The sequence below is a fragment of the Caloenas nicobarica genome, chromosome 16, assembly GCF_036013445.1.
Source record: "Caloenas nicobarica isolate bCalNic1 chromosome 16, bCalNic1.hap1, whole genome shotgun sequence".
Classification (NCBI taxonomy): Eukaryota; Metazoa; Chordata; class Aves; order Columbiformes; family Columbidae; genus Caloenas; species Caloenas nicobarica.
The window spans coordinates 14750524-14778039 of record NC_088260.1 but is presented as its reverse complement, the minus strand read 5'-3'; the positions used below and the strand labels follow the sequence as shown (position 1 = coordinate 14778039).

The following is a 27516-nucleotide window of genomic DNA, read 5'->3' as shown; positions in this document are numbered from 1 at the left end:
CTGTGTCAGCCAGCACACACTCTCTGCCTCCACCACGCCCGCCATAGTCCAGCTCATGTCCTGTTGCAGAGGCTGCAGCGCCAGGGCACGGAGCTCCTGCCCTGCCATGGCCTTGGCTAGCAGGAGTTAAACCCCAGATGACTGAGTCCATTGCCTGGATTTTTTTCTCTGTGCACCTTTGGCCCTTGTCCTGTGCAGAGTCCCCCTGGGATCCTGTGAAGCAAGCACAGCCTGTTCTGCTCTCTGCTCTGCCAAAGGAGCCAACAAAAGGCCCAGCTTTTTTGAGACTGCGTAGACCCCCGTGTCAGGGTGTCCTGCAGCACCACATGCACCATGGGAGCCTAGGTCTGCTCCTGCTGTAGTGCCTCTGACACTGCCTGCTCCTCCCTGGGGACCTCTTGGCCATGAATTCACCTTCTCTATGTCCCCAGGAGGGAGAGAGAAACGCCATCAGTCCCCAGTTCTGCAGGAGCCCAGCAGCCCAGGGATGGACCACAGCATCGCACAGCACCCCACAGTGCAGGATGTGGCTGCAGGCCGGACACCACGTCTGCTGGGAGCAGAGGGAGCTCAGAGGCAGAGGCTGGAGTGGAGCTGGCATTTGCTCTGGACATGGCCCCCAAAGTTGCAGCCTACTCCCTGGCAGTGGCCTGGGAGACTGGAGTGCTAGAGAATAGTCAGGGCTTTGGTGTCAGGCTGCCAGCCTGTGAGGAAGACTGGGCACCTCCCTTCCCTGTTGTGGGTTGACCTTTCCAGATGGATCTGCCTATGGCAACATGTGTGCCCAGGCAGAGCATGTGGTCCATGTCCTGGCTGCAGAGCTGCCACTGCTGGCCGCCTGCAGGGACTCTCTGTGGCCTTGTTCCCTGCAGCGCTGGCATCTGAGCTTGCCATGGAGCTGTGACCCTGCACGGCCTGCGCTGCTGGGCTGCAAAGCTCCCGCCGCCAGCCTCCCCAGATCCCCAAGTGTCACTTGTCTGCTTTTCCTCCTTCCTCCGAGGGGTTGTAACCCACCCAAAGTACAGGGGCACTGATCTCACCCCACTGTGCTTTGCACCTAGAGTGGCTGTGAGAACCAGGGTCCACGGAGACCATAGCTCCTGCCCATCGCAAAAGCCCCACTGGCAGCTGGAGAGAAAGACCTCGGTGCTTTCAGAGCAGAGGGAGGCCCCTGCTCAGCCTCAGCTCTGGGAGCTTGCATGAGGCCTTGGCTGCGTGTAACAGGGACAGAGGCTGCTTCGGTATTTCCAGGGGCAGGACATTCCTAAGAGGTGACCCATCCCCCCCAGCACCCACCCCCACTCCCGCCTTTCCAATTTCTTTGTCACACTGAATGAAGACAGTTATTTTTTCCCTTTTTGGGTCACCTCTAGAGCCCATAAATCACAATGCTGAGATCTGTTGTGGCCAAGAAAGGAAGTGTTTGGAAGAAGGACAGGGGTTCAGGAAATATGCCACCTCTGGTAACTTACCCCTAAAACCCAGGCTCCAGGCGCCCCCAAACACGCCACTGCTCCCAGGGGCTTCCCAGAAGACTTCACAGCAGCCACCTGCACCTCTGAGGACCTTGTCTGTCAGGGTTTTTGGCCATGAGAATGCTGAGGGGGAGCCAAGGAACCAGTTTTTCAGACTGCCCTAAAAACTGGCTTTGTTCACAAGCTGTATGTTGAGAACAGGATGACTCTTCTTGCAGGGATGGATTTGGGGAAGATCCTCAGGGTCACTGGGACGAGACGAGAGACACAAAAGTGGCACTCCTGTGCCACAAGCAAGGCCAAACAGTCCTGGGCAGAGGTGGCCAAACCCCCTGGACTCTCCAGATCCTCTCCACAGTCTCATGCCAAGGCAAACAGACTGCTGGTCCCAGAGCAGCAAAACCGTCTGTGTGGAAGAAGATGCAGCACCAAGACCAGTGCTACCGCGGTGGTCTTGCACAACCCACTCTGGCGGGCAGGCTGCAGGCAGCCCCAACAAGGGGCACAGCTTCTCCAGGACTGGGGAGCTGGCGACAAACCTGCTTCTGCAAACAGCCCGAGGGGCTGTGGGCAAGTGTGAAGCTCAGGCAGGGCCCCTCATGCCTCGTTGCTCAGTGGCTGCTCCCTCGTGGGCACCTGGCAGCATGCAAACAGCATCGCAGGCACCAGTGCTACATTGCTCCAAGAAATCAGGAAGCTGTAACTTCATGTAAAACCTGTAAGAGACCACTCCTGGTATTTGCTAATGAGCCAAATCATGTGCTGACAAAAGGCTGTCGGGTGTGCTGCACCCAGTGCGTCACATCCTGCCACTCAGTGCAAGGCTTGGTTGGCTGTGTGTCACATCTCTGGGCTTCCCTCAGCCACACTCCAGGATTATCATGTCATAGAATCATTTTGATTGAAAGAGACCTTCGAGTCCAACTGTTAACCCAACACTGTCACTAACCCATGTCCCTGAGAACCTCATCCACGTGTCTTTTAAACACCTCCAGGGATGGTGACTCCACCACTGCCCTGGGCAGCCTGTTCCAATGCCTGACAACCCTTTCCAGGAAGAATTTTTTCCTAATATCCAATCTAAACCTCTCCTGGCGCAACTTGAGGCCATTTCCTCTTGTCCTATCACTTGCTACTTGGGAGAAGAGACCAACCCCCTCCATGGTCCAAGCTCCTTTCAGGCAGGTCAGAGATCAGAAGGTCTCCCCTCAGCTCCTGTTCTCCAGCTGAACCCCCAGCTCCCTCAGCTGCTCCCATCACACTTGTGCTCCAGCCCCTCACCAGCTCCGTTCCCTTCTCTCAACTTGTTCCAGCACCTCGAGGCCTTTCTTGGCATGAGGGGCCCAAAAATGATTCCAGGATTCGAGATGCAACCTCACCAGTGCCCAGGACAGGGGACAGTCACTGCCCTGGGCCTGCTGGACACACTGTTATTGATACAAGCCAGGATGCTGGTGGCCTCTTGGCCACCTGGGCGCATGCTGGCTCATGTTCAGCCGCTGTCACCAACACCCCCAGGGCCTTTTCCAGCCGTTCTTCCCGAGCCTGCAGCGTTCATGGCGTTGTTGTGACCCAAGTGCAGGAACCGGCACTTGCCCTTGTTGAACCTCAGACAATTGGCCTCAGCCCATCAATCCAGCCGGTCCAGATCCCTCTGCAGAGCCCTCCTACCCTCCAGCAGATCAATACTGCCACCCAACTTAGTGTTGTCTGCAAACTTACTGAGGGTGCACTAGATCCCCTCGTACAGATTGTTGATAAAGATATTAAGCAGAACTGGCCCCAGCACTGAGCCCTGGGGAACACCACTCGTGATCTATCCTTACAGACCAAGAGGATGACCCTTGCTCTGCTGCTCTCTGGTGACAGCTCTGGTTGCTTCATAGCCTGTCCCAGTCACAGGCCCTTTTGTCTCATTTGCCATGTGAACTACCTCAAGACGAGGCTCTTTTCTGTTCATATTTTCTTCTTAAATTCACTTGATTCTCCACTGGGACAGTCAGAAGGATTTAAGAAAACTTGGCAAAATATTTCTGAGAATGCATGTGCTCTTCTTCAGGGCTGCTCCTCCCCATGACCATCCTTTCCCTCTCTTGCAGCTCAGTGCTTTGTACTCTTGCACTACCCAAGTCTTGTGGGCTCGCTGTGAGATGTTTCTTGGCAATGCTGTACCTTCTCTGTGCAAAACATCAAATGTTTTCCTAGTTGTGATATATCTCACTAGTTACTGACTGTTCTTTTTCCTTTATTTTTACAGTTGTTCATAGACTTTTCTCTGATGCATGGCTGGCTTGACTAATAACATTCTTCTTCTGTTCCCCCCCTTGCTTTGCACAAGCTCAAATATGAAAACTGTAGGTTGGAGACCATCTGTGCAAGGAGCGCTAGTCTTATGCCAGGGTTGGCTCGTTTCTTCTTGTCTGGTCTAGACAGCTTACATAAGGAAGAACTCCACAACTGCCTGGTCAGGAGTCTTCCCTGCCCCGCTGTGACTCTGCCAAGTATTGCACTGGACTCTTAATCCTTGTCAGTATGTCAAGTCTGCTGCAGGCAGATTGAACTATGTTGCATTAAAATGCACCGCCCATACATAAAAAGATTGCTAGCACATAATTTGGCATTTCTTCTGTAGTCTCAAATTCACTTTGGAGATAGAAGATTCATTTATCCTCTGCAAAGCCAGTATGAACAGGTCCTCACCCTACAGCAAACGCTCCCACCAGCACCCAATGATGCTCTGATGGTTCCCTTATGATGTCCTTGTGTCCTTTCTTCTTCTGGAGCTCATTCTTGTAAGTCCCAGCTTCAGTCACTAAACTGAGATTATCTGCAGCTTCAGCATGCATGGAGGTCACAAACCAGCACTGTGCTCCTTGTGACTCAAGTTACAGCTGACCATTGCATGCCAGTCCAACAGGAGATCCTGCGCTTCAGTAACTGCTGAGCTCCTTCTCCAGATACCCAGGCTGCAAACAACTCAGATACAGATGAGCACCTGAATTCTTCAGTCACTACACCGAGTGTGGCTGCACCCAGCTGCCAGGACCCCAACAGCACTGCAGCCCCCTTCGCCAGTGCAAGGACAGGGGCTGCAGGGTACATCCAGTGGCCCTCAGCCTGGCTGTGCTGCAAGGACTTGGACCCCATCCTGGCTGGATGCCCTGGCCATCCTGCTCTTGAGCTAAAATTTTCTGTCTGTCAGGGACTCTTCACGCTCTGCCCGGAAGGGTACCATTTCTCTGTCCTTTTCCACCATACCATGGGGACAGAAGAACAGCTGCCTCCTGTTCGTGGTGCTCTGCAGTTTCTCTGGCTTCCCACCTCTGCTGCCATCACCTTCCAAAATCCAGTACAGAGAGTCTTAGTGAGGGGAGAGACTGTTACCTGCAACAAAGACTACAATAGAGCTCTTTTACAGAAGTTACTAGAGGTGACTTTGAAGTAATTTTAAAGTTTATCTTCCATCCAAAGCAAAGGAGCGAGAAGGGTTTCTCTGGCGCTGGGCAGAGGACCGATGAACCTCGCTGCAGGAACGCCAGCCTTCCCAGCATCAGATGCCTCACAGCACCCTCCAAGGCCAATGGACTTGTCCTAGGCATATTTCCAGTTCTACTTGTAAAAGCCACTGGGAATTTTATGTTCACAGTTTTGAATGCTGCAGTTTGCTCTCTCTTGAGGAGTTTTGATATCTTGACATCCCCCCAGACACCTCTCGAACACCAGCTATGTTTCACAACAAAACACACTGTATAACCCTGTTAGAAATATGTGGCTGACAGCTATCGCCTGCCGCTACACAATTTCTTCCCTCTGCTCACTGGTACAATTGTACATGAAGAAACCTTACAATAACCTTTCACAAAAACTCTGACATTTCTCACAAGTTGTGCCACCTTTGGAGGTCCCTTGTGCTGCGTCTGGTCCCTCAGAGAAGCTGCTCTGTCAGCCACCCAAATTGTGCCCCATTTCTGTCCCAACTCCAGCAGCTGTGATGTAGAACACAAAAATCAGCTGTCACAAAATGAAGCTTCTCCTGATCCACTCACAGTATTTACCTTTTGTTTTTAAACATGTACATGCCATCCTGCAAATCAATGGGCTGTTACCAGCTTCTTTCTGTTCTCCCGGTATCAGTTAATAGGTTTCCTGGCTTCAGGTACATATGGTAAAGTGAACCTAGTAGAATGATGAAGGACATCAGCAACATTCACTGAGGCGACACAATGGATCAAAGTCTCCAGCTGATGTTCTGATACTACAAAACCACCTCACAATTGTTATCATGCTCATGCTATGGACATTCCTACCCACCCCATGTAAATACAGTGGGTACTTCCAGCCTGGTCACTTAGGAAGCACCACAGAACAAATACTGCCCTCTACTTTGGGCCCTGCTGGAAGCAAAACAAGTAGGTAGCTAGTCCCACCAACTACCACATGCAATTAAGAACACCATCACTCCAGGTCCCCATAACAACCATGCACCTGGTGGCCCTGTGACGCACATGACCTCTCAGTGACAACAGGGACCTCCAGCTGATCCAAAACTTGTTAGCTACAGCTTAACAACAGGCTAGGGTGGTGGAATCTCAGCTGAGTGTACTTCACCTTGCTAGGCAGAGGTTGCACCAACATGCCGCACACTGTTGCTCCTATTCCTGAATCTTCCGGCCTCCAGTCCCTGCATCTTTCTCCTTGTTTGAAGAAAGTGCTTGCTCAAAAGATGTCCAACTCCTATCAGTTATTTGCACTCCTGTAAGCAAGCTGTCCTTCACTTGTCTGCATGCCTGGGCCCTGGTGCCTGCTTGTTCCAACAGCGGCAGCCCGACGGCCTGACCTCAGCTCTGTCACAGGCTGGGGAGAGGGGCGAGCAGGGCCAGCCCCTCGTGCTTCGACGGGAATCCTGCAAAGGTGGGGCCCTCTCTACCTGGTGGATCTTCGGACCATGAAACCAGCACACAGCAGAGCCCTGGGTGTAGGGCAGGACATTTCTCCACAGCAGAAACCACGCAGTGTGCCTGAAACTCTTCCAGCACTATAAAGCCATGACTTCTTTGCCCAACCAGAGAGCAAGCAAGCCCCTCCACGGGATGTTCTGCTTTGGAGAGCCTCAAGGAGGAGCTTGCAGGGACAAGCCCCAGGTGTGGCACACAGTCCATGCTGCCTGCTCCCCATCACTCCAGGGGCTCCTCGTGTTGCATGAGCTCTGTGCTCGCATGGCCTCTCTTGTAAGGGCACCTCATCTCATTCCTGGCAAGTGTCCATTTCCCTGCACAGCCGGTGTGAAGTGGGGTGCAGGTGGGATAAGAAGGCTTGGCTTTTGTCCCCTAGTTGTCCCACACTCTTCTCATGTGCACTCTTCCCATCTTCCTTGTTCTCAGTGGAAAAGTCTGTCAGATGAAAAGCTATTTTTCAGGATTAACCAAAGATAAACTGTCTTTTCTCCCTCTTGCTATGACAGTGGTTGGATTAAGGCCTTAGTCACATGTAAACAGACGGCAGAATGGAGGGAAGCCCTCATCATGCCCAGAGTTTGAACTGCGTAATCAGCAAAGAATCAAACCTCTGCGAGCTGGGGAAGGAAGTACTGTCTTAAAGCAAAATATTTAGATTCTGTGGAATAATGGCCAATTACAATATTTTTCTTCAAATAAAACACTTATAAGAACACTGAAATAAATATTTGAGAACACAATATACCAAAGTCCTGAGTCATTCCTGATGCAAAAGTCTTCCCTCATTTTTCAGGCAGCTTCCCCATGTAGGGTTTGGAGTCTGGATGGCTTCTGGCAGCACTGAGGTGCACTGGCAGGTCTGGTGGCACATGTCCTTGCTGCCTGGAAAGGGAGCTCCTCCTGGCAGGGTCACCTCCCAGTTTGAACCAAAGGCATGAGTGTGCCATGGAGTCTGTGGTGGGGTCTGTGAAGAGACGTACTGCCTAGAATTCAAAAAGTCACTGCCAGCAGCAGCCTGGGGAAGGGCCTGCAGGCAGCTCTCCCCAGCAGGTGGAAGGAGGGGACACTTTGGGACATTCCTCCTTCCTCCAGTCCTTTTGTTATGGAGGACTCTGCAGATGGATGTGGACACAAATGCAATTCCTTAGGTCTCTTCCGAGATTCAGATGAACTGAGATGCTAATTTGAGCCATGCTTACTGCAGACATCATCAGGGAACCTGTTCAGTGGCGCTGTGGGCCGCATCCAATCTCAACCCTCTGGTTGCAGAAGCAAGACAAATCCACCCATACAGCCACAGTAGATTTATTGTCCCGCTCCTGACTGCATCTGATCCCACCTGAAGAGCCCCGACCACACAGAATCACAGAATGGTTTGAGTTGGAAGAGACCTTAAAGATCATCTAGTTCCAAGCCCTCTGCCATGGGCAGGGACACCTTCCACTAGATCAGGTTGCTCAAAGACCCATCCAGCCTGGCCTTGAACACTTCCAGGGATGGGGCATCCACAGCTACTCTGGGCAACCTGTCCCTGTGTCTTACCACCCTCATGGGGAAGAATTTATTCCTTATATCTAATCTAAATCTCCCCTCTTTCAGTTTAAAGCCATTACCCCTTGTCGTATCACTATGTGGACTTTCTAAAAGTCTCCCCTCCAGCTTTTTTGTAGGTCCCCTTCAGGCACTGGAAGGCTGCTGTAAGGTCTCCCTGGAGCCTTCTCATCTCCAGGCTGAACATCTCCAACTCTCTCGGCCTGTCCTCACAGGAGAGGTATTCCTCCATCTGATCATCTTCGTGGCCTCCTCTGCACTTGTTCCAACAGGTCCGTGTTCCTCTTATATTGAGGATCACAATGCTGGACGCAGCACTGCAGGTGCGGTCCCACCAGAGCAGAGGGGAAGAATCGTCTCCCTTGACCTGCTGGTCGCGCTGTTTTTGATGCAGCCCAGGATGCAGTTGCCGGGCCATGTTTAGCTTTGCTTTGCCCTCCGTTTTGCCCCCATTTCGCCCTGCCATATGAACAACCCACCCCAGTTCTTTCCCCCTCCAGTTCTGTTCTGGGCTCAAGTTTTGCTGATTTTGTACCCTTGTTCAGTAATGCTTGGCGAGTGATCCCAGTCAGGCAGCACTGCCCTCAGGAACCCACCATCCGGGGCAGGTGTGACTCTACTTCTCAGCCCTTTGGATGCTTCTTGCTGTTTCCTTAGCCCTAGGTGAGGGCTGGTTCCCCTTTAGCCTCTCTACTCTCTGCCACTACCACACTCCTTGGGAGCTTACAGACATGTTGCTCTTCCTTATAATGTCAGGTTAGGTGCAGAGGGGAGAGAGAAACAGTTTGGGAGAGGCACACAGGCCAAGCCACCTTTACAGAGCAAAGGTCTTAGTCTTCTTAAAATATTTCAGCTGACGTGAGAAAAGAACGTGTACTATCCAGATCATTAACGCAGGTTAAAGCCAGATCCCATGAAGAAGGGGTGCTCAGGATGTATTGAACAAGCATGGTGACATCTCCACACATCCTCCAAACTGGACACTGATGGGATTACAGAATTGCTGAGGACTGGTCGAACCATCACATGAGATGATCCAACTGTGCTAATAAAACCTTTCCTGAGTTGCTTTCTCTTAATGAAAATAACCATGTTTGGATGAAAGAACTGAACAACAATGGATAAGTTCAGGGTGAAGTTGCTGAAAAAAATGCCATTGTCCCACAGCTGCTTTTTTTTTTTTTTTGCCTTCTGAAGCCTCCAAGCTTCCTGACAGTCCCTGCACAGGCTCAGGACAGTCTCTGGAGCTGTGTACTGACACAGAGCTGACTGACAGCTTTTCACTATGGTCTGCTGTCACAGTACTTTTGTTTCTCACACCACCTCTTGCCTTCATGTTTGCAATTCTCAGACTAACCAGCTTCCGGCAAACCATCACATGTGAGAAAAGATGCTCTGTGTCTGTAAAGCTCCCCTCATTGTCTCCCACCAAGGCAGCCAAGCCTGTCTTTGATGTCAACTTCACATAACAGAAGAGCAGTCCAGGGTTCTGGTGTACCTTGTGCCTGTCTACATCTAAACTTAGGGGAGATGAACACCTTTGGAGAAGACATTTAACACATGGTAGCATTCACAGCACACAAAGAGCAGCTATCTATTATTGGTCATCACTGAGAGATGTTTTAATGGGAAGAACCCATAGAGCCTTGCTCCCTCTCTAGCACTCCTCAAGTGTGTTCTGTACCAGATGTGGTCATACAGCTGTTCCTCTCTTCATTCATACCACAGCTCAAACTACTCGGTTGCTGCTTCTAAGAGGCACCCATACATGACATTTCCCTAAGCTTTTCACGACAAGATCGTGTTTTTGTTTGCTTGCAAATTTGCCAACTGAAATTACTTGAGCTGTCCATGCTAGGCACATTCACCAGGCTGGTTTAAAAAGACATTCTGAACTAAACAAAATCCCACAGGTAACATAGTTCACACACTTCAAACAATAAGACAGAGAAAACTATTTGCTCACGAAAAATAAAAATCTGCTAGTCAGTCACCTTGTTAAGAAGTCTGCACACCTCGTGTTGGCAGAGATGACCAAAAATGTAATGCAATCACAGCTTAGAAAGAAGGAAGCCTTGAGGCTTGGGTCCTTTTCAGCATCCCTGTGGAAAACCATCCAACCTAGACCAAACTGTAAATATCTGATAAATGATTGGTTCATGACATTTGTAACTTTTCCAAGTTTGTCAGCTAAATTCTTTTAAGATGCCACCATTGCTCCTCTTCTACTAGCTTCTTGTGGGCTCTTCTGCATGTCATTCTCACAAAGAGTATTTTCTGTCTTAGGCCCAAGGTGGTGAAGTAATGCCACACTGACAATTTACAATTTTTTCATGTCTGCTAATTCCATGCTTTGCTTAATTCATTAATCAAAGCTGGACTTGGGACAGGGAGAGCCTGACTGGTAGTGGAGGATCCAGACCATCCACCACTCTGCTGACCATTTCCTGGTTCTCACTTCAAGATGTCTCCCTGCTCTCATCTCTTCTTACCCTTTCCACTCTCCTGCGAACTCATTTACAAAGTAATTTCTGACAGCCAGTGTCTCCTTGTGAATGGTACTAGCCAAAATAATGGATTTAAGTCCATGGTGTGACGTTCCCTGGAAACGAAGAAGCAAGAGGCTGACACTTGGCACTACAGAAAAGGTCTCTGAACTTTTATGCCAGTGCCTGCCATACACATTTAGGCACTTGCATTTGAACATCTTGGTCTGAATGTCTTTTTAGGATTGATTCACTGACTGCTCATTAAATGACTGTTCCAGAGAAAGGCAGGATTTAGGCCTCCCAACAGAGAAGAAAAACACACTTCTATGAAGAGAGATCCCACTTCACGACTTCTTTGAATTTAGTCAGCAAATTGCTCTGCTACTTGACATGAATGATGGAGACACTGGACAGACGTGACTATGAACACAAGAAACAGGTCTTAGCTCAGGTCACACAAGGCAGAACTCCTTACTAGGAAAAACTAGGGGGAAAACACTACATTTTTCTAAATTCTTGACTTCATGGCTTATATTCTTGTTCTGTACTGAGCCGACCCTGAGATTCAACTCATGCCCAAGAAACGGCATAATGTTTTGATGAATAATACAGCTCTTCTGTGCGTTACAAAGGCACGCTCCATTTAAAGAAGAATGCTCTGTTTTGAGAGAGATCCCGCTTAGGCTCCTGGGACCTGTAACTGCACCCAAACTTCTTGAGAGAAGTATCTCAAAACTGAACGCTCATTATAAAAACCGCACAGACCTAGAACTTCAGCAACTTCTGTCACAACGTATACAGAGGACCTCGTACCCAGAGACAGTGTTGGTTGCTGTTTTTTCTTTTCCAGAATAAGGAAGGATAAAGGAAGGACTACTAAGTCCCCAAGGATTACTGGTGACATTCTCATAGATTGATTTTCCACCGCCTGCCATGATTATTTCACTCTGACAGCGAAAACATTTTATACAATGCAAAGGTTTACATTTCTTCTTGTGCATAAACACAGAATAAACCCACTAACAGTTAACTCAGGAAACATCACAGGAGTGTGGAAAAGACACTTTGTTACACCCGTGGCACTTGCTCTAGTACAGAATATAGTACTTACCACCATGGCAACTCACCTATTAAGTACTGGCTTGGAAATCTAGTTTCTTAAAAATTAAGGGAGACAAAGAACAACTGTTGATTCAAGGCCCACACAGGTGTTAGGAGCAGTTATCTCCAATTTTCAGAACAAGAGCCACATATACACTGTTCAACCACCTCAGGTTATGGCCAGTGGAAAGAGGCTTAGTTAAATATTATGCCAGAATAAGGACCCAGCAAATGCTATACAGGAGTGCATGGGAACTCTCACTCCCCAGCCTAGAAATACAAAATTTGACCAGTGTGGAATCAAATGACTAGTTTCACAAGGGGATTTGGGGATCATTTCAGAATAAGAAACTCAGCCACAGGTTAAGGAAAAGCAGTACAGTTTACCTCAAGCTCCACATGTACATGCTGGATAAACCACCAATACACAACTCATTTATCAGGAAAGTTACATGCACCAGAGCAAACTGCTGCTTTCTGCTGCAACAACAGCCCCTCAAAGGTGGGCGGGTGGTGCCTACGACACTTTAGAAGCCAGACACGTTCTGCCCATCCACATCAGATGGCTGCAGAGTCCCTGGTGCTGAACAGCAGCTCAGGAAATGGTGCTGGTAGCAGATGGGTAAAAAGGGGGAGTTGCCTGTCATGATCAGTATAACAGGGAGATCTAGAACTGTTTAAACAAAGTTTGGAGAGAGAGTTTCCAAGATAAAGCACTTGCCCAAAAGAAGATAAATGTGAATGTGCAGTGGGAAGACTTCCATTCCGAAAGCACTGAGGAACTCAGCAGTTTGCAGCAGCAGCACACAGGCAAAAAGAGCGTACAATCCCTCCATCCACGGACAGCTTCCAACCAAAGAATCGCTCTGCTGTGGCCAAGGTAGAGCTGCGGTGTCATCCAAATGCTGTTTTGCAAAAGGTCAATTCATTTCATTACTCCTTGGAGTAAGGTCGGGCAGCTCAGAGGGCCAGTGAACAATCACATAATCCTTTCAAGACTTGAGCAAGAGACATCAAAGAGCAAGAGTCAGAAACATGTCTGAAACCTACTTCAGAATGGCTATGGAAAGTGTAAGGATTAAATTTTCATTTCGCTTTTGTCAAAGAAAAATGAAAAAGATGTGGAATTCAACACCACCAAATGGTGGGATGGAGAAGAGTAATTTCTTGCCTGGGACTGGCCAAATAAAATAGAACTGCAACGTCTTCTCCCAAGGGCCAGATGGAAAGGACTGGCATCCATCCCGTCAGTCCCAGGGGCAGATCAGATCCCACAGGAGCAACAGGAAGGTGTCCAACTGCTCTGCTCCAGAGTGCCATAGTGCTCTGCTGATGCTGTCAACCTCTCCAGTGTCAGGCAAGGAACACTGGACGTAAGATGATGAGACAAAGTTCCTGTTAGGAAAAGAGGGGGTACCCGGAGTACCAAAGAGGGCAAGGCTGATGAGACACACAAGTTCACGTTCCTTAGGGACATGTATACAGGTAGTTACTTTGCCTTTACACTGATGTGACTTATATTGCTTTTGAACATCTGCTTCTGATATTGACTGCAATATGATGAAATAAAAGCTGAGCACAACAGATGATGCTACAATCTTAGACTCAGTAGATACATTATATCATGTCACAAACTTAATGACACCTAAACACAGTAATTTTCCTAACTCCATCGTGCAGCTTTGACATTCTGCTGTGCACAGCTTTTCAGAGACAAGGCCTAAAAGAATCACTGCACATACGTATGCGGTGACTTTTTGATAACCACACAGGTACACACAGAGCAATCCCCATCAGCTGGAATGACGTGACTTGCTGGCTTGAAGGAATCTTTAGACCTGAGCAGGTTGAACTGAGGATGGACAGAACTAAGTGCTGTGCTGGAAGTGCTCAGGTCAAAGCTGCAGACGTCAGCTCTGGCTTGCAAAGCACTGGGGACCCATTTAACATAAACACACAGACCAGAAGGTATTGCAAACAAAATGGGAGTCAAGCAACTCAAATATGAAGCTTGGATTTTAGCCATTCACCAGTCGTGACTAACAGACCATTAAATGTAACTTTTCACTGCATAGCTCAGATATACATCACTTGCTGCACAGGCTGAATTCCTTCAGATTTAGTTCAGGTTCCTATAATCCAAGACACTAGAGATACAGCCATTCTGTTTTAAAGTCCACTTCAGAAGGATAATTCGTTCTGGTTTTCCACTGGGCAACTTAAGTGTTCAGCAAAGTATTTCTGGCCTTCAGGATTCCTGGGTTCAGGCTGTTGTTTGGAGGGGGACAAGGCGTGTGCAGCACGCAAGGACAGCTCCACTTTGCTCAGTCCCTGTGGATTTCAAGATGAATCAGAGGCACAGGATTGAAGAAGAATATTTATGATTTTTCATACCGATATATTTCAATAAGTACGGGCACATTCAGCCCCATCTCCTTAGCGACTCCACCGCTGCTCGCTGCTGCAGGCACCAGCGGCCGTGTGTCCGCAGGCCGGGTCTCCGCTGGCTGGCTGGATGTATGGATGTCACCGCGGGGCCTCCGCATCCACCTGCGTCCTCTGCTGGAGCCGCGGCCCCGCGACTCCTCCCGCTCCGTCCGGACACCCGAGATTTACCGCGGGCAGGTCCGGCCGAGCCCCGCTCGCCGCGGCCGCCTCCACCGCCCGACAGGCCCCGCTGCCCCCCCGCTGCCCCCCCGCTCCCCGCCGTTCCCGCCGTTCCCGCCGTTCCGCCGGACGCTGCTGCTCCCGCCCGCCCCCGCGAGCCCGCGGCGGCTCCCGGCGGGGTGGGTGGGGGTGGGAGGGGGCGCCTGGGGGGGGCTCGCGATGGCGCTGACGCGGAGCCTGCGCGCGCCGCACTCACCCGCTGCCGCCGCCGAGCGCGCCCGTCACGCGGCCGCAGAGGCCGCAGCGGCGCGCGCCATGGCTGCCCCGTCACGTGCCGCAGCCCGCCCAATGGGCGGTGGGCGCTTTAGCCCCGCCCGGCCGGGCGGGGGCGGCTGCAGGCGGCGGCGGGGAGCGACCGCGACCGCGACCGCGGGGGAGACAAAGCGGGGCGGGGCGGGGGGGGGAGCGCCCGGCGGCGGCGGGGACCGGCGGGGGCGCCGTGCGCGGCGCCGGCCGCTCGGCGGGGGCGGGGACCGGCGGCGGGGAATCTTCGAGGCGGCTTCGAGGCGCGCGGGCCCGGCGGCGGACGCGGAGCGCGGCTCGGGCCCGGCCGCCGTCGCCGCCATGGCCTTGGCCAATTACAGCTGCCTGAACCGGGCCCAGCTCACCTTCGAGTACCTGCACACCAACTCGTGAGTACCGGGCGGGGCTGCGGCGGGGCGGCCTCCGTGTGCCCGCGGCCACGCCGGCGCGGCGGGCAGAGCTGCCCCCGGCGGAGCCAGCCGGCAAGCCCTGGGCGCCTCGTGGGCCGCTCCCGGCGGCCGGACCCGCCCGGGCGGGGCTGCGGCCGCAGGGTAACGGTGCGTGCAGAGGAGCGGCCGGGGGGGCTCCCGGGAGGAGGCGGCGGAGCCACCGGGGCAGCCGAGCCCTCCGGCCGCGTCGCTCTGGAGAAGCGCGTGTGCTGGTTGTCAGCCCTCCGTGGCAGCTTGTTTCATCTGTGCCTGAATGTTTTGTGCAGGAATATTTCAAGCAGGAATGTGACATTCTTCTGATCGGCTTCTTGAAGCTGCTGTGTCTTTTGCCTGTCACTGATGAATCCCCCAAAATAAAATATTCTGAGAAGAGATGAAGTTCTTCGTTAAAATGGCTGACTTGTGAGTGCACGTCTAGAAAATGGGAAGCGCCACCAGGAAATGGTGCTTAGCAGGGTTAAGCACCCATCTGAGACCTGCCTACTGCACGTAAGCCTTGGAGTGCCACTACAGAAGAGTTTAAAGAAAAATTTGTTCTTGCCGAGCTGCTCTGGAAGAACAATGTGAACCACACTTAGTGTTTCATCATGTTGATCAGCTGGTCACTGGCGTTAGATTGTCTTCTAACGTTTTGTGGAAGACTTCACTCTTACTGTTACCATCAATAGAAGAAGAAATAAAGCGCAGGCTTATACCTTTTCGCCCTCTGTTTGCACTGTCTGAAGTTGAGCTTAGAGCAAAGGACCAGAGCGGTCTGCAGCAAAGACTTCTGAAGCATAGAAATATGGGCAACTTAATTTCAAAGTAGATCCAACTGGTTTTGTTGGTAACACAAGATACGTCTGCAAGAGCAACTAAGAAGAATCTTACTGACATATGCCAAGAGCATTATGATCCATTTCTTTTCAGGACCAGAAAAGTAACAGGTTTTGTACAGGAGAAGAAACAGCCTAGTGTTACATTTGAGTCCATGTCCTGTGGCTTTGTTCTGTGGATTGGCTGGAAGCGGTTGCATGTGGAGTGAAGAGTCTGGCATCTGAAGACCATGGACAAATACTGAGTTATCTTCCTGGTGCTGTCACTGATTTGTGAAATTCTCATATCCAGCTGCAGAAAACAAAACATTATTATGGATTAGAAGACCCCACGACAGAGCTCTGTCAGCAGCTTGTGTTTGCCTGCGGAACACCAGAACTCCGGCAGTCTTCATAAGAAGATAATGTCTGTGTTGCAGAAAAGGCTGATATGTTGTTACTGCCCTGAAGTCTCAAATGTTAAAGCTGCTTTATGTTGCCACTGTACTTTCTGTTCTGCTTATGCTGCTGGTTTACTTCTGGTGTGCTACATGTCTGCAATGCATAACTGCATTACAAAATTGTTAGGAGGAGATGGAAGCTAATGCATGTGAATAAGCCCAAGCCGGCACTTTTCATCCATCGTGAGTGAAGAGATTTGAGATTATGGGGATCAGTGCATAAGCCAAATGCTTTCCTAAGAATGGGAATGGAAACAATGGAAGTCATTTTTTAAAGGAAAAAACAGAACACAACAAAAGCAAACAAAACTCATGACGAATAAACAACCCTCTTGCTCCCCAAGAAAAAAAATGAGGAAAAAAACCCCAAACCCAAAGCAAGAACAGCACAGGGCTTTTGATAATGGAGACTGTTGTCTTTTGAACTATTCTCTCTTGCTGAGGAAAACCACACCATCTCAGATAAATTTAATTTCATTGCTAAAAGATGTTCTCATAGTCATCGAGGTAGAAGTTCTTTAAACTGCAGTTAAAAGTCAGCCATCTAACTGTTGAGGCGCAGAAGGAAACCATTACTTTTTTTTTTTTTTCTCTAAGGTGTTTTTTTAGGAAAAGTTTTAGTATGTCTAATGCAGAGTATTCAGTCTGAAGTGCTTTACAGAAGCTAGTTCTTCCAGTCCCTGAACTTGAGGACTTACAGCAGATATTTTCAATAGCTTCTTAATACTTCCATGTCTGATGGCAAGTTTCACAGCATGTACCTGAATCACTTCAGTTGCCATACTTTTAAAATAAAAATACCACTGTGCTTTTCCAAGCTTTCCAAGTACTTTTCCTGATGGATAGTTGACTGGGGACAGACATTTTAGTAGGGCCTGTAGCAATAGGACAAGGGATAATGGTTTTAAACTAAAAGAGGGGAGGTTCAGAGAGGCCAGAGAGGTGGTGGATGCCCCATCCCTGGAGACATCCCAGGCCAGGCTGGACGGGGCTCTGAGCAATCTGAGCTGGTGCAGATGTCCCTGCTCATGGCAGGGGGGGCACTGGGAGAATCACCATTCTGTGATTCTATGTGAAAGTTCCTTTAGGTCCTAGAATGAAAATCACTGTGCGTAAGCATGTGAAAATTACCTGTGCATTGTTTTTATTACTTCCCAGAGCTACCTGCCCCTTCACATTGGTTTTCCTTAAAAATGAAATTCTGCTAGTTTAGGATACTTCCAAAACCGTTCATTGAGGTGATCACAAAACCATTCCTGAGCCCACGCAACTTGTTTTTGCATATTTTAAATATTTCTAATGCAAAATCGAAGGAGTTTGTTAAAACGTGAACAGCTAAAATTGTCTTCTAATGGAAGGATTTAGCTTGTGATTGAACTTGAGCTTTTTCTGTAACTGGAGTTGTCTTGTTGAATACAGCTGGAGTGGAAGAAGGTCACTCGAGTAGCAAGACTTCAAAATGACTTGAAGAATACTAGTAATAACAGACCAACGACATCTCTCCACTCCCCAAGCTCCCTTTTCTTCTTGTGCATGTTTTCTGTTCTGGCATGAAATGCAGTACTCAGTACTCTCAGTACTGAGCGGATAGCTCTTATTCCTGACACAGATGCCAAACTTAAACACTTTCCCAGATGTGGCCTCCTTCAGAACAAAAATAAAGTCTTATGTATTTCGTTAGCAATTATGTACTTGTCTGACTATGCAGGATCAGGAGTCCAGTTGGGTTCAGGCAGGGGCGATCTCTAAGAACTGCTCACAAAATAAGCTTTTCTTCCCTTGGGATGTTACTCCAAATGGTTGTTTGTAGAGGTGTTTGAAATTGGTCATGTTCTACAGAGTCATCTGTCTTGACCTTTTGTAACCCACATTTCAGTAGATTGGCAGTACTGGCCTTCCGTGTACCGTTCCTTGTCAAGCCTGCACTCCTGTGCTCGGATGAGCGTTGGAAGTTGTAGGGAGGTCCAAGCCAGCTTGTTTCTGCCAAGATAAGTTGTTGCTGAGACTTCAGGTTCTGCTGACACTTCCAGTAATAGTTGTGCTTCAGGTGCTCTGATCGATGGACATTACTGAACCTGTGATGATGCTCATTATGTGCAAGCTCTGATAGACTCCATTTCACCAACAGCTTGCTGCATGTTTTTTAAATGGATATTGCACATAAAACAATACCAAGATTTTTCTGGGACATGGGGGAAAATTGTCACCAGTTGATAATGGTGGATATTAAGTATTTCAAGCACTTTTGACTGTAAGGCAAGACCATGGTGTTTGTTAATGCTGAGTTGATTCAATCAGGCCAAAGCACTTCATGTGACTTCAATGACGTAATGACAAGATAATTCTAAGTGTTGAGTTTAATATACTGAATATAAGATATTTATAGTGTATATGAATTTTTCTTAGTGATAAATAGCTGGAGTGGATTTCACTTTTCTTGTAGCAAGGTTTCACTTTGGTTGTGTCAGCACAAGAGATTCCAGTTCTGGTAGAGGTTCAAGTTGAGTATGGCGTCAGGCTATGTGGAAATCATGTTTTCTCTTGCCTCTCCTATCATCTACAGCTACATTTTCAGCTGTTTTGTGCCAACATCTTTCTTTGGAAGTCCCTGTATATATCTTATTTCCATCTTTAGTTTAAAGCATTCTTGAAATTGTAGAGTAAAATCTGCTAGGGAAGCATAGCTACTAGTGCTAAAGCATTCATTTGCTTATGGGTTTTTCCTGATACGGGTTACTTCCTAAATAAACTTCTGGGATGTTGATTTGTGGAGCTGAATAGGTGCTCGTAAACTTGAGGGAGCACTTGAGATCTGTGCACAGGAAATCCTGCTCAAAGGGAAGAAGGGTTTGAGCTTCTGTGAATGATTTCTGATTGGGAAGATTGTCTTCAAAAGACCGTTCCCTTCTGTCTCTTGCCTCTGCATGGGCAAGTGGGAGCTTGCAGAGATGGGAATCTCTGTTCTTGTGGTTCTAGTGATAACTCTGAAAGCTGATGTGTTTTTCCTCTGTTTTGAGCTGCTTTGGTGGGTTAGATGTCATGACACTGAAGATGGATATGAAAGTTCATTTTGTGAGGATTAGTGCTGTGGACAGCTATGTATTTCATGCGTGGGAAGTACCCGTGTACCTGTTCTTCAAAAGCTGAAAATATGAATTAGTATCACTTTTTGTTTGGTTACCTGTTGGTGTGGTACAGGGGTGGCAGAAGACTGTCTTTCTCTGCATTAGGAGGAGTTGCAGCTATTGCAAGGCGCCCCAGAATCTGGAAGCTTCTTCCTGTCAGACATAACAAAATGAATATGTGCATGGAGGAGACGGACCTTAATGCATAATCCTCATCTGTTCATGGTTTACATAGAGGCAGTGTTTGGCTGCCATGAAAAGACCTGGCATTGTCATGAAAAATTAAGGATTCCTATAAATTGTTGACTCATTTATAGCCTGGTTCATTAGGTCGGTAGTTTTCTCTGTTGTGTCCATGCGATGTATTTTAGACCATAGTGACCAGCAGTCTTTTGGGTCCGCCACTCCCTGGAGCAGCCTGGGTGTCTGCCTCTGGAAAACGCACATTTCTAATCTGCTGCCAGCAGCAGATGATGGTATTGTAGATATACAACTGGATTTGTTTGAAATGTGGTTGAGATTCTTGTTTATTTAAAGATCTATCTTTTTAAGTGTCAGTGTAACCCTGTTGGTTCTGTGTTTTGTTGCAGAACTACCCATGAGTTCTTGTTTGGTGCCCTTGCTGAACTTGTAGATAATGCCAGGTATGTACCTGAGACTGCCTAATTCCAAAGGTAAATTCAGTTAAGATTTACTTAGCCTGTATATTCGTTTATCTTGAGCAATTTTCACTTGTAGTAGACTTTACGGAAAATACAAAATAGAAGACTTCACTGTAGTTTAGTGTTAGTATTTCCCTTGGTCTTGTTATACCACCACATCTAACTTCTTAAAAAAAAGAAAAAAAATTATTCCTGAAAAGGTAAGTTTGAAAGAATCATAGAACAGCTCAGATTGGAGAGGAAATAGTTAGAAGACACAAGGTAGATTTAAAGAAAAAATCAGTCTACCTTTTTTGATTGAGAGAATGTGGTAAAATAATAATTACTACAGCTGGAACTCTTAAGATACTTAGATAATCCTTGACTCTTAGTATCAAGCATGGTGATAGGATGAAAATAAAATCAGAAGCTGGATGTTGAAAAATAAAGCAAGAACAGTTAGAGGAATTGTGACACTTGAGACTTAGTATTTGGAAATTGCAGGTTTTAGGCCACATTTCTCATTTTTGCATTTGGGAATCCAGGCTATAGCTGCGTCTCAAGCATTGCATTCATACCTCTTGAGCTTCACAAAATATTCTGATGTGGCATTGTGGAAATATTTTCAGATCGTTTTCTATCAAGCGTGAATTATCACAGTATGCAGTTTGTAATGTAAGGAACTGAAACTGGAAGATTTCTGTGTAGGAGAAATTCTCTGTAGGGAATCAGCTGTGTGTGTGCACACTGTCCCCATTTTCACTTTTGCTAACATAGTTCAATCCCTTGGTTCCTCCTCTGGCAAAAAGAGAGGTTGGCCGCCTGGGAAGGAGGCAGCTGTACCTGGCTGGAGATGCAAAGACGAGACAAAGTGACTTTGGTGTTTAGGAAATGGGATTTTATTACAGCATTACAACTGCATTCTTCTGATCAGCAAATCAAGGGTATGTGATGGGTCTACATGCAAAAAAAAATGGTTTTAAGAAGAGGGCAGTAGTGCTGCATGTGCTGCTTTTCCAAATACAGAGGAGGATGCACAATGGATGAAGGGCCTTACTTAAACGATCTTTTAATGACACAGTTTCCTATGACAACCATGAATGTATTTGGATGGAGTTTTATATGGAGTTACTAAACTTTTCATAGGCAGCTTGACAGAAAAAATGTAGCTATTGTTTGTTTCATATAGGAGGGAGTTCAGAAGTGTGTGCTAATTTGATTCCTGCTCCTCCTCCCCTTAACATGACTTTTGTTAGAAAGCCAGTGGTATTCACTGTAACTAGTTTTAGTTGTGTGGCAGCAGTGTCTTGTGCTGGAATTTGGGTTCAAGTAGACAAAAAGTGTAATAGAACAATGTGTCTTTTAACTTGTTAGGGCTGACTATGGGGCCTTTGTGGACTTTGATCCGTGCAGCCAGTTCATTTTGGAACTTACTACATGTGCCTGGATTTTTAGCTTAATTTCTATTTGACATTTGGATACTGATTGTGGTTTTATTGCTTTGTAGAGATGCAGATGCCACAAGAATAGACATTTATACTGGTAAGTCACTCCTGCTGCTTCCTTGCATGTCAGCAGTTAAGTCAGTAGTTAACTTGGATTTAGGCTGCAAATGTGTGTTGTACCTGGTAGAATAAGAGTGAGGATGTTTATGCCCATTACTGCGTTCAGTCTTGGGCCCCTCACCACAAGAAAAAGCCAGGGAGGTGCTGGAGCGTGTCCAAAGAAGATCAACAAAACTGGTGAAGGATCTAGAGAGCAAGTCTTATGAGAGCGGATGAGGTTGTAGTGCAAGGGGTGTCAGTCTCTTCTCCCAGGTAACAAGTGATAGGATGAGAAGAAATGGCCCCAGGTGGTGCCAGGGGAGGTTTAGATTGGATATTAGGAAAAATTTCTTCACCAAAAGGGTTGTCAAGCGTTGGAACAGGCTGCCCAGGGAAGTGGCTGAGTCACCATCCCGGAGGTGTTTAAGACGACGTGTAGATGTCATGCTTCGGGACATGGTTCAGTGGTGGACTTGGCAGTGTTAGGTTAACGGTTGGACTCGATGATCTTCAGGATCTTTTCCAACTTAAATAATTCTATGATTCTACTCTGCATCCTGTACCCCAGTGTCTGTTGTATTTCTAAAAGTAGTACCTTACAAAAATCTTAGGCAAGCTCTTAGATCAGCCTTCAGCTGAGGTCAGGTAAAGTGAGTAGTTTATACTGGATGCTTAAGAAACCTGTTTTTACGGTATACTCTTGTAGCGTATATTTAAGTACAGTTTAAAGTGCAGGGGAAGTTCTTAGTAATTCTGTAACAAAAATCTGGTGTTCTCTCTTACAGCTTTGCCATATTGGGGTTGTGAAAATCCTGTTTATTGGGTTACTTCTGTTGTGAACACTCATTCCATTTTATGGAACTTTTAACTTTTGCTTGTGGGAGTACTGAATAACTCTTCTCTTGTAGAGCCACGGGAAGACTTACGAGGTGGATTCATGCTGTGTTTTTTGGATGATGGAACAGGAATGGATTCAAGTAAGTGACAGGAAGTTACACTTGCATTTTCAAGCTGAAGTTTCATGTTATGTCTTAAGCTGAATTAACAGTTTGGTTCTGTTGAAAAGGACGTGTTCCATGCCTGGATATCTGTTCTCGCCTCTACACGGGCTCTTTTGCATTGTGTCATATATCAAACTGTTCACCTCTTCAGTTGCAGAAAACTAATCTGGCCAAAAGAAAGTTGGTCTGCTGCATTACAGAGTTGAGTCAACATGGCCTGTGGTTTTCCAGCACACCAAAGTTGGCCTTGGGGCTGGAGGGAGAACAGCATAGCCAGAAGGGTTATGAGCACAAGCTTCAATGGGCATAACTCTTCTCCTTGGTAGAAGCTGCCAAGCCATTAGTGTATCTCAGCTCTAACAAGAAAGTTTGCCATGGCAGAAATGGAAAGCTTAGCTTTGTATTTTGCCATTGTTTCATCATTGGCATTGTGACTGAGATTAATACCTGGCAATATAAAACCTTAGGAGTATGAGAAGAATGCAACAAAGGCACTTCTGCCTTGTCATACGAGTTGATGTAAATTTGTGTTGAGTCTAGCAGGAGAAAAGCTTTCTTGCTTTGCTTTAACATCAGAGAACAGCACTGTCAACCCACACCACCTTCTCTGTGTCTTGAAGATGGTGAAATCCTCCTGTGAGGAGCTTTGCGCTGGGCAGAAAAGTTGGGCTTAATTGGAAGGTTTTGGAGAAGGTGGAGGAATTTGGTAAATAAGCATTGACTAACATTTTTGTTCTGATCCCTCACTACTTTAAGATCCTTTTGTGATATGAAGCATTTAGTTTTGTTTATTAATGCTTATAAAAATACATTGATGTCTTTGATACTCAGATTTGTGACCTGCATGAAGGAATTAGTTTGAACTCTAGGTACCTTCTGTGTATTATGTGTAATACAGTTAAGGATACTAAAAAGGTCTTCTGAGAGTACTTTTCTGTTGCAAATGGAATTGAAAGAAGCAGTTAAGCCTCATCCGTAAAACAAGTTCAGAGGCTTAAACTATGGCCTTCTCACAAGCCTTTGGATCAGGGAGAAATACCACCTTTTCTGCCTTTCTTGAAAACTACATGTTTGTCTCTGCGTCGAGAGTAGAAGGTGAATGTCTGTTGTAATGCTGCAGAGTCTAATAGCAGCTTTTACACTGTTGCTGCTCCCGTATTTCTGATTTTGTGACAAAGTGGGATTTAAGTATTAGCTAAGTATTAAGTTGGTTTTTTTGACTGATTTTTTTGCTAAATCTTGAAGGATTTTATCTTGACCTTGGTAGTGTGAGATACTCTGTAAAGGAGTTTGGCAGATATGGGAATTGTAGTGGTATTTCTCTTACATCATATGCAGCAAATACCATATAATTGATGTCCTTTGACTGTCTTCATGCTTGCATCTAAGCGTGGTTCATTTTGTGTCTGGAAAAAAACCTTTTATTTTATTGTAAATAGGCCGTGAAGATATCTTTGCCTCTTTCCAGGGCATTGCATTTCAGAATGTAAAATTGACATGAAACTTTGTTTAGTGTTTTCAAAAAAGCCCTTCTTAATTTTTGGCGATCTGAGACGTATTGTTTTGATGCAGAGTCTAGCTCTATTGATGACATCTTCATGTCTTCAATGCTGGATGGCCATAGTAAGCTTGATATGCATTTGAAAGTCACTTGACCGAGGGCAGCCAGGTAGAAATTGCATTCGCTGCACTGTGTGCCAGTCAACATGGACAAAAGTGTCTGGAGAGAGTCTGTTATTCTAACTCCCTACGTGGGCCTCTCTCTGTTTCTGTCCCTGGGTATAGAGCTCAGAGTTTTAATTTCTCATAATGCAGGATCTAGCAGTTTTAAGGACATCTTGAAGACCTCTGAAAGCTGATTTTAGGAGATGTCAGCAGAAGACCTTTTACTGGACTTTTCTCCCTTTTTGTTTTGAAAGTAGCATCAACGTCTATACAGACCTTCCTTCAACAGCAATCATAGGATTTGGGAGTGATTTTTTTTTTTTTCTGCATTATAATTTTAATTAAGCTTTGTTAAGAATAATAGTTGAAAAGAATAACTACATGATTTTGCCATGGTGCCGTTGGAGCCCACACTAGCATGCGGGCTTCCTGAGTACATTGAAAGGAGCTTAGAAGGCTGGATGAGCCATCGTATGGGAGGATGGGTAAAATAAACCCAGGTGTAACTGGGCGCATTCAACAGAGGGAAGAGCTGAACTGCTCAAGTGAACTGTTCCATGGACGCACTCTCTGTGTTACTCTGTCCTGTTGTTGTTCAGTCTCATTGGTCTTCTTCTGTGTTGGACACTTCTAGATTTGTCTGGCAAGCTCTGAAAACAGAAGGGGCAATAAGCCAAATTTGAGCGCTCTGTCTGATAGATCCTGATTGTCAAGCAAAACAGCAACTCCTCAACTGAAATTAGTGGAAGGTGCAAGTGATTAGCATTTCTACAAACTAGGTATGTTTGTCAGGTGATGCTGTGGTGGTTTAACCCCAGCCGGCAACTAAGTACCATGCAGTCACTTGTTCACTCTCCCCTGGTGGGATGGGGGAGAGAATCGGAAGAGTAGAAGTGAGAAAAGTCATGAGTTGAGATAAAGGCAGTTTAATAAGTAAAGCAAAAGCCATGCACACAAGGAAAGCAAAACAAGGGATTAATTCACTAATTCCTGTCTGTAGGCAGGTGTTCAACCAACTCCAGGAAAGCTGGGCTCCATCATGTGTAACGATTACTTGTGAAGACAAACACCATAACTCTCAATGTCCCCCCGCTTCATTCTTCTACCCTCAAAATACATACTGAACATGACATCATATGGTGTGGAATATCCCTTGGGCCAGTCTGACCAGCTGTCCTGGTGTGTCCCCTCCCAGTGTCTCGTGCATCTCCAGCCTCCTGGCTGAAAAGTCCTTGACTTGGTGTAAACATTGCTCAGTGACAACCAGAAAACATCAGTGTATGATCAACATTCTTCTGGTACCAAATGCAAAACACAGCACTATACCAGCTACTAACTCCATCCCAGCCGAAACCAGGACACGCTCCTACTGCAATTGCATTATGAACTTGCTGCGTTGGCTCTGTTAATGATCACACTGAATTGTGTGGTGTGAAGATCAAAATACATTTGTACTCAAGCTGCAAACATCTTATGCTGTAGTCATAAGTTATAAAAACATCTGGGGATTCAGTGATGCCACAGTACAGATCTTTTCTAAAAAAGCACCACATCCCACAGGGTGGTATTAACATAATAGTGCTGATCCAAAAGTTTGGACTAAATTGTCAATTAGAAACCAAACAATAGGTCTTATACAGCACATCTTAGGTCAGGATTTCCCATATTGTCAGTGGCATCACTACTGAGGATACTTAGGCTTGAGGATTTTACCCACTGCTTGGGCTCTGAAGGTTCTGCATGGATTTAATGAATGAAAATGTAAATTGAATGATTCAATGAATTTACTTGTAAGTTGAAAAAGTGTAACAGCTAATTTAGGAAGTGATCTGTAATTGTATTCTTAAAAGCATTGAAGAAGGTAAGTCTTTAACTTGCATTTAGAATCAGAACCATGGAACAGCCCAGGCTGGAAGGGACCTCAAAGATCATCTGATCCAACATTTTGTGGGAAAGGGAGCCTAGATGAGATTATTTAGCACCCGGTCCTGTCGCATCTTGAAAACCACCAGTGATGAGGACTCTACAGTTCCCTGGGGAGGTTCTCACTCTCAAAAAATCTTGCTTATATTGAGATGAAACCTCTCCCAGTGCAACTTATACCTGTTGTCTCTTGTCTTTTCCAAGTGTCTCCTTGTGAAGGGAGAGCCTTTATCCTCTTTGTAGCCCCCCATTAAGTACTGGAATACTGTCGTGAGTTTTCTCCTAAGCCTCTCTTCTCTAGGAAGAAGAGATCTAGCTCCTTCAGTCTTTTCTCATAGGACAGATACTCTAGCCCTTTGATCATAGAATCATTTAGTTGGAAAAGAGCTTTAAAATCATTGACTCCAACTGCTAACCTAACACTGCCAAGTCCACCTCTAAATCATGTCCCTAAGAACCTCATCTATACATCTTCCAAACACTTCCAGGGTGGTGACTCCACCACTGTCCTGGGCAGCCTGTTCCAATGACCGACAGCCCTTTCCGGGAAGAAATCTTTCCCAATATCCAGTCTAAACCTCCTCTGGCTCCAAGCTCCTTTCAGGCAGTTGCAGAGATCAGATCTCCCCTCAGCTCCTGTTCTCCAGGCTGAACCCCCAGCTCCCTCAGCCGCTCCCATCACACTTGTGCTCCAGCCCCTTCCCCAGCTCCGTTCCCTTCTCTCAACTCGCTCCAGCACCTCAAGGCCTTTCTTGGCATGAGGGGCCCAAAACTGCCCCCGGGATTTGCGGTTTGGCCTCCCCAGTGCCCAGCACAGGACGGTCACTGCCCTGGGCCTGCTGGCCACACCAGTGCTGGTACCAGCCAGGATGCTGGTGGCCTCTTGGCCACCTGGGCGCATGCTGGCTCATGTTCAGCCGCTGTCACCAACACCTCCAGGTCCTTTTCCAGCCGCTCTACCCGAGCCTGCAGCATTCATGGGGTTGTTGTGACCCAAGTGCAGGACCCGGCACTTGCCCTTGTTGAACCTCAGACAATTGGCCTCAGCCCATCAATCCAGCCGGTCCAGATCCCTCTGTAGAGTCTTCTCACCCTCCAGCAGATCAACACTCCCACTCAGTTTGGTGTTTTCTGCAAACTTAGGGAGGGTGCACTTGATCCCCTCATCCAGATCATTGATAAAGCAATTAAGCAGAACTGGCCCCTGTAATGAGCCCTGGGGACACCACTTGTGACCGGCTGCCAACTGGATTTGGCTCCATTCACCACAACTCTTTGGGCCTGGCCCTCCAGCCAGTTTCTTTATCCAGCAAAGACCCTGTCCAGCATTTCCGCGTCTTTCTTGAATTGAGGAGACCAGAATTGGGGACAGTATTCCACATGCAGCCTGACAAGGACTGAGTAGAGTGGGATGATCACATCTCATTGTCTG

The 27516-nt window shown here is 47.2% G+C and overlaps 1 protein-coding gene across 2 annotated transcripts in view; it reads left to right on the top strand.

Annotated features, from left to right (window-relative positions):
* Positions 1-14739: 14739 nt before the first annotated feature.
* The window catches only part of MORC2 (MORC family CW-type zinc finger 2), a 51950-nt gene continuing 39173 nt past the window's right edge, over positions 14740-27516 (top strand). Inside the window, exons 1-4 of one of the 2 annotated variants that reach the window (XM_065646457.1) lie at positions 14740-14870; positions 19901-19954; positions 21459-21493; positions 22404-22472. In XM_065646457.1, coding sequence (XP_065502529.1) covers positions 14803-14870; positions 19901-19954; positions 21459-21493; positions 22404-22472 — 226 coding nt within the window. In that variant the 5' untranslated portion in view covers positions 14740-14802. The remainder of the gene's footprint in view (positions 14871-19900; positions 19955-21458; positions 21494-22403; positions 22473-27516) is intronic. The other variant, XM_065646456.1, reaches the window with a different exon arrangement.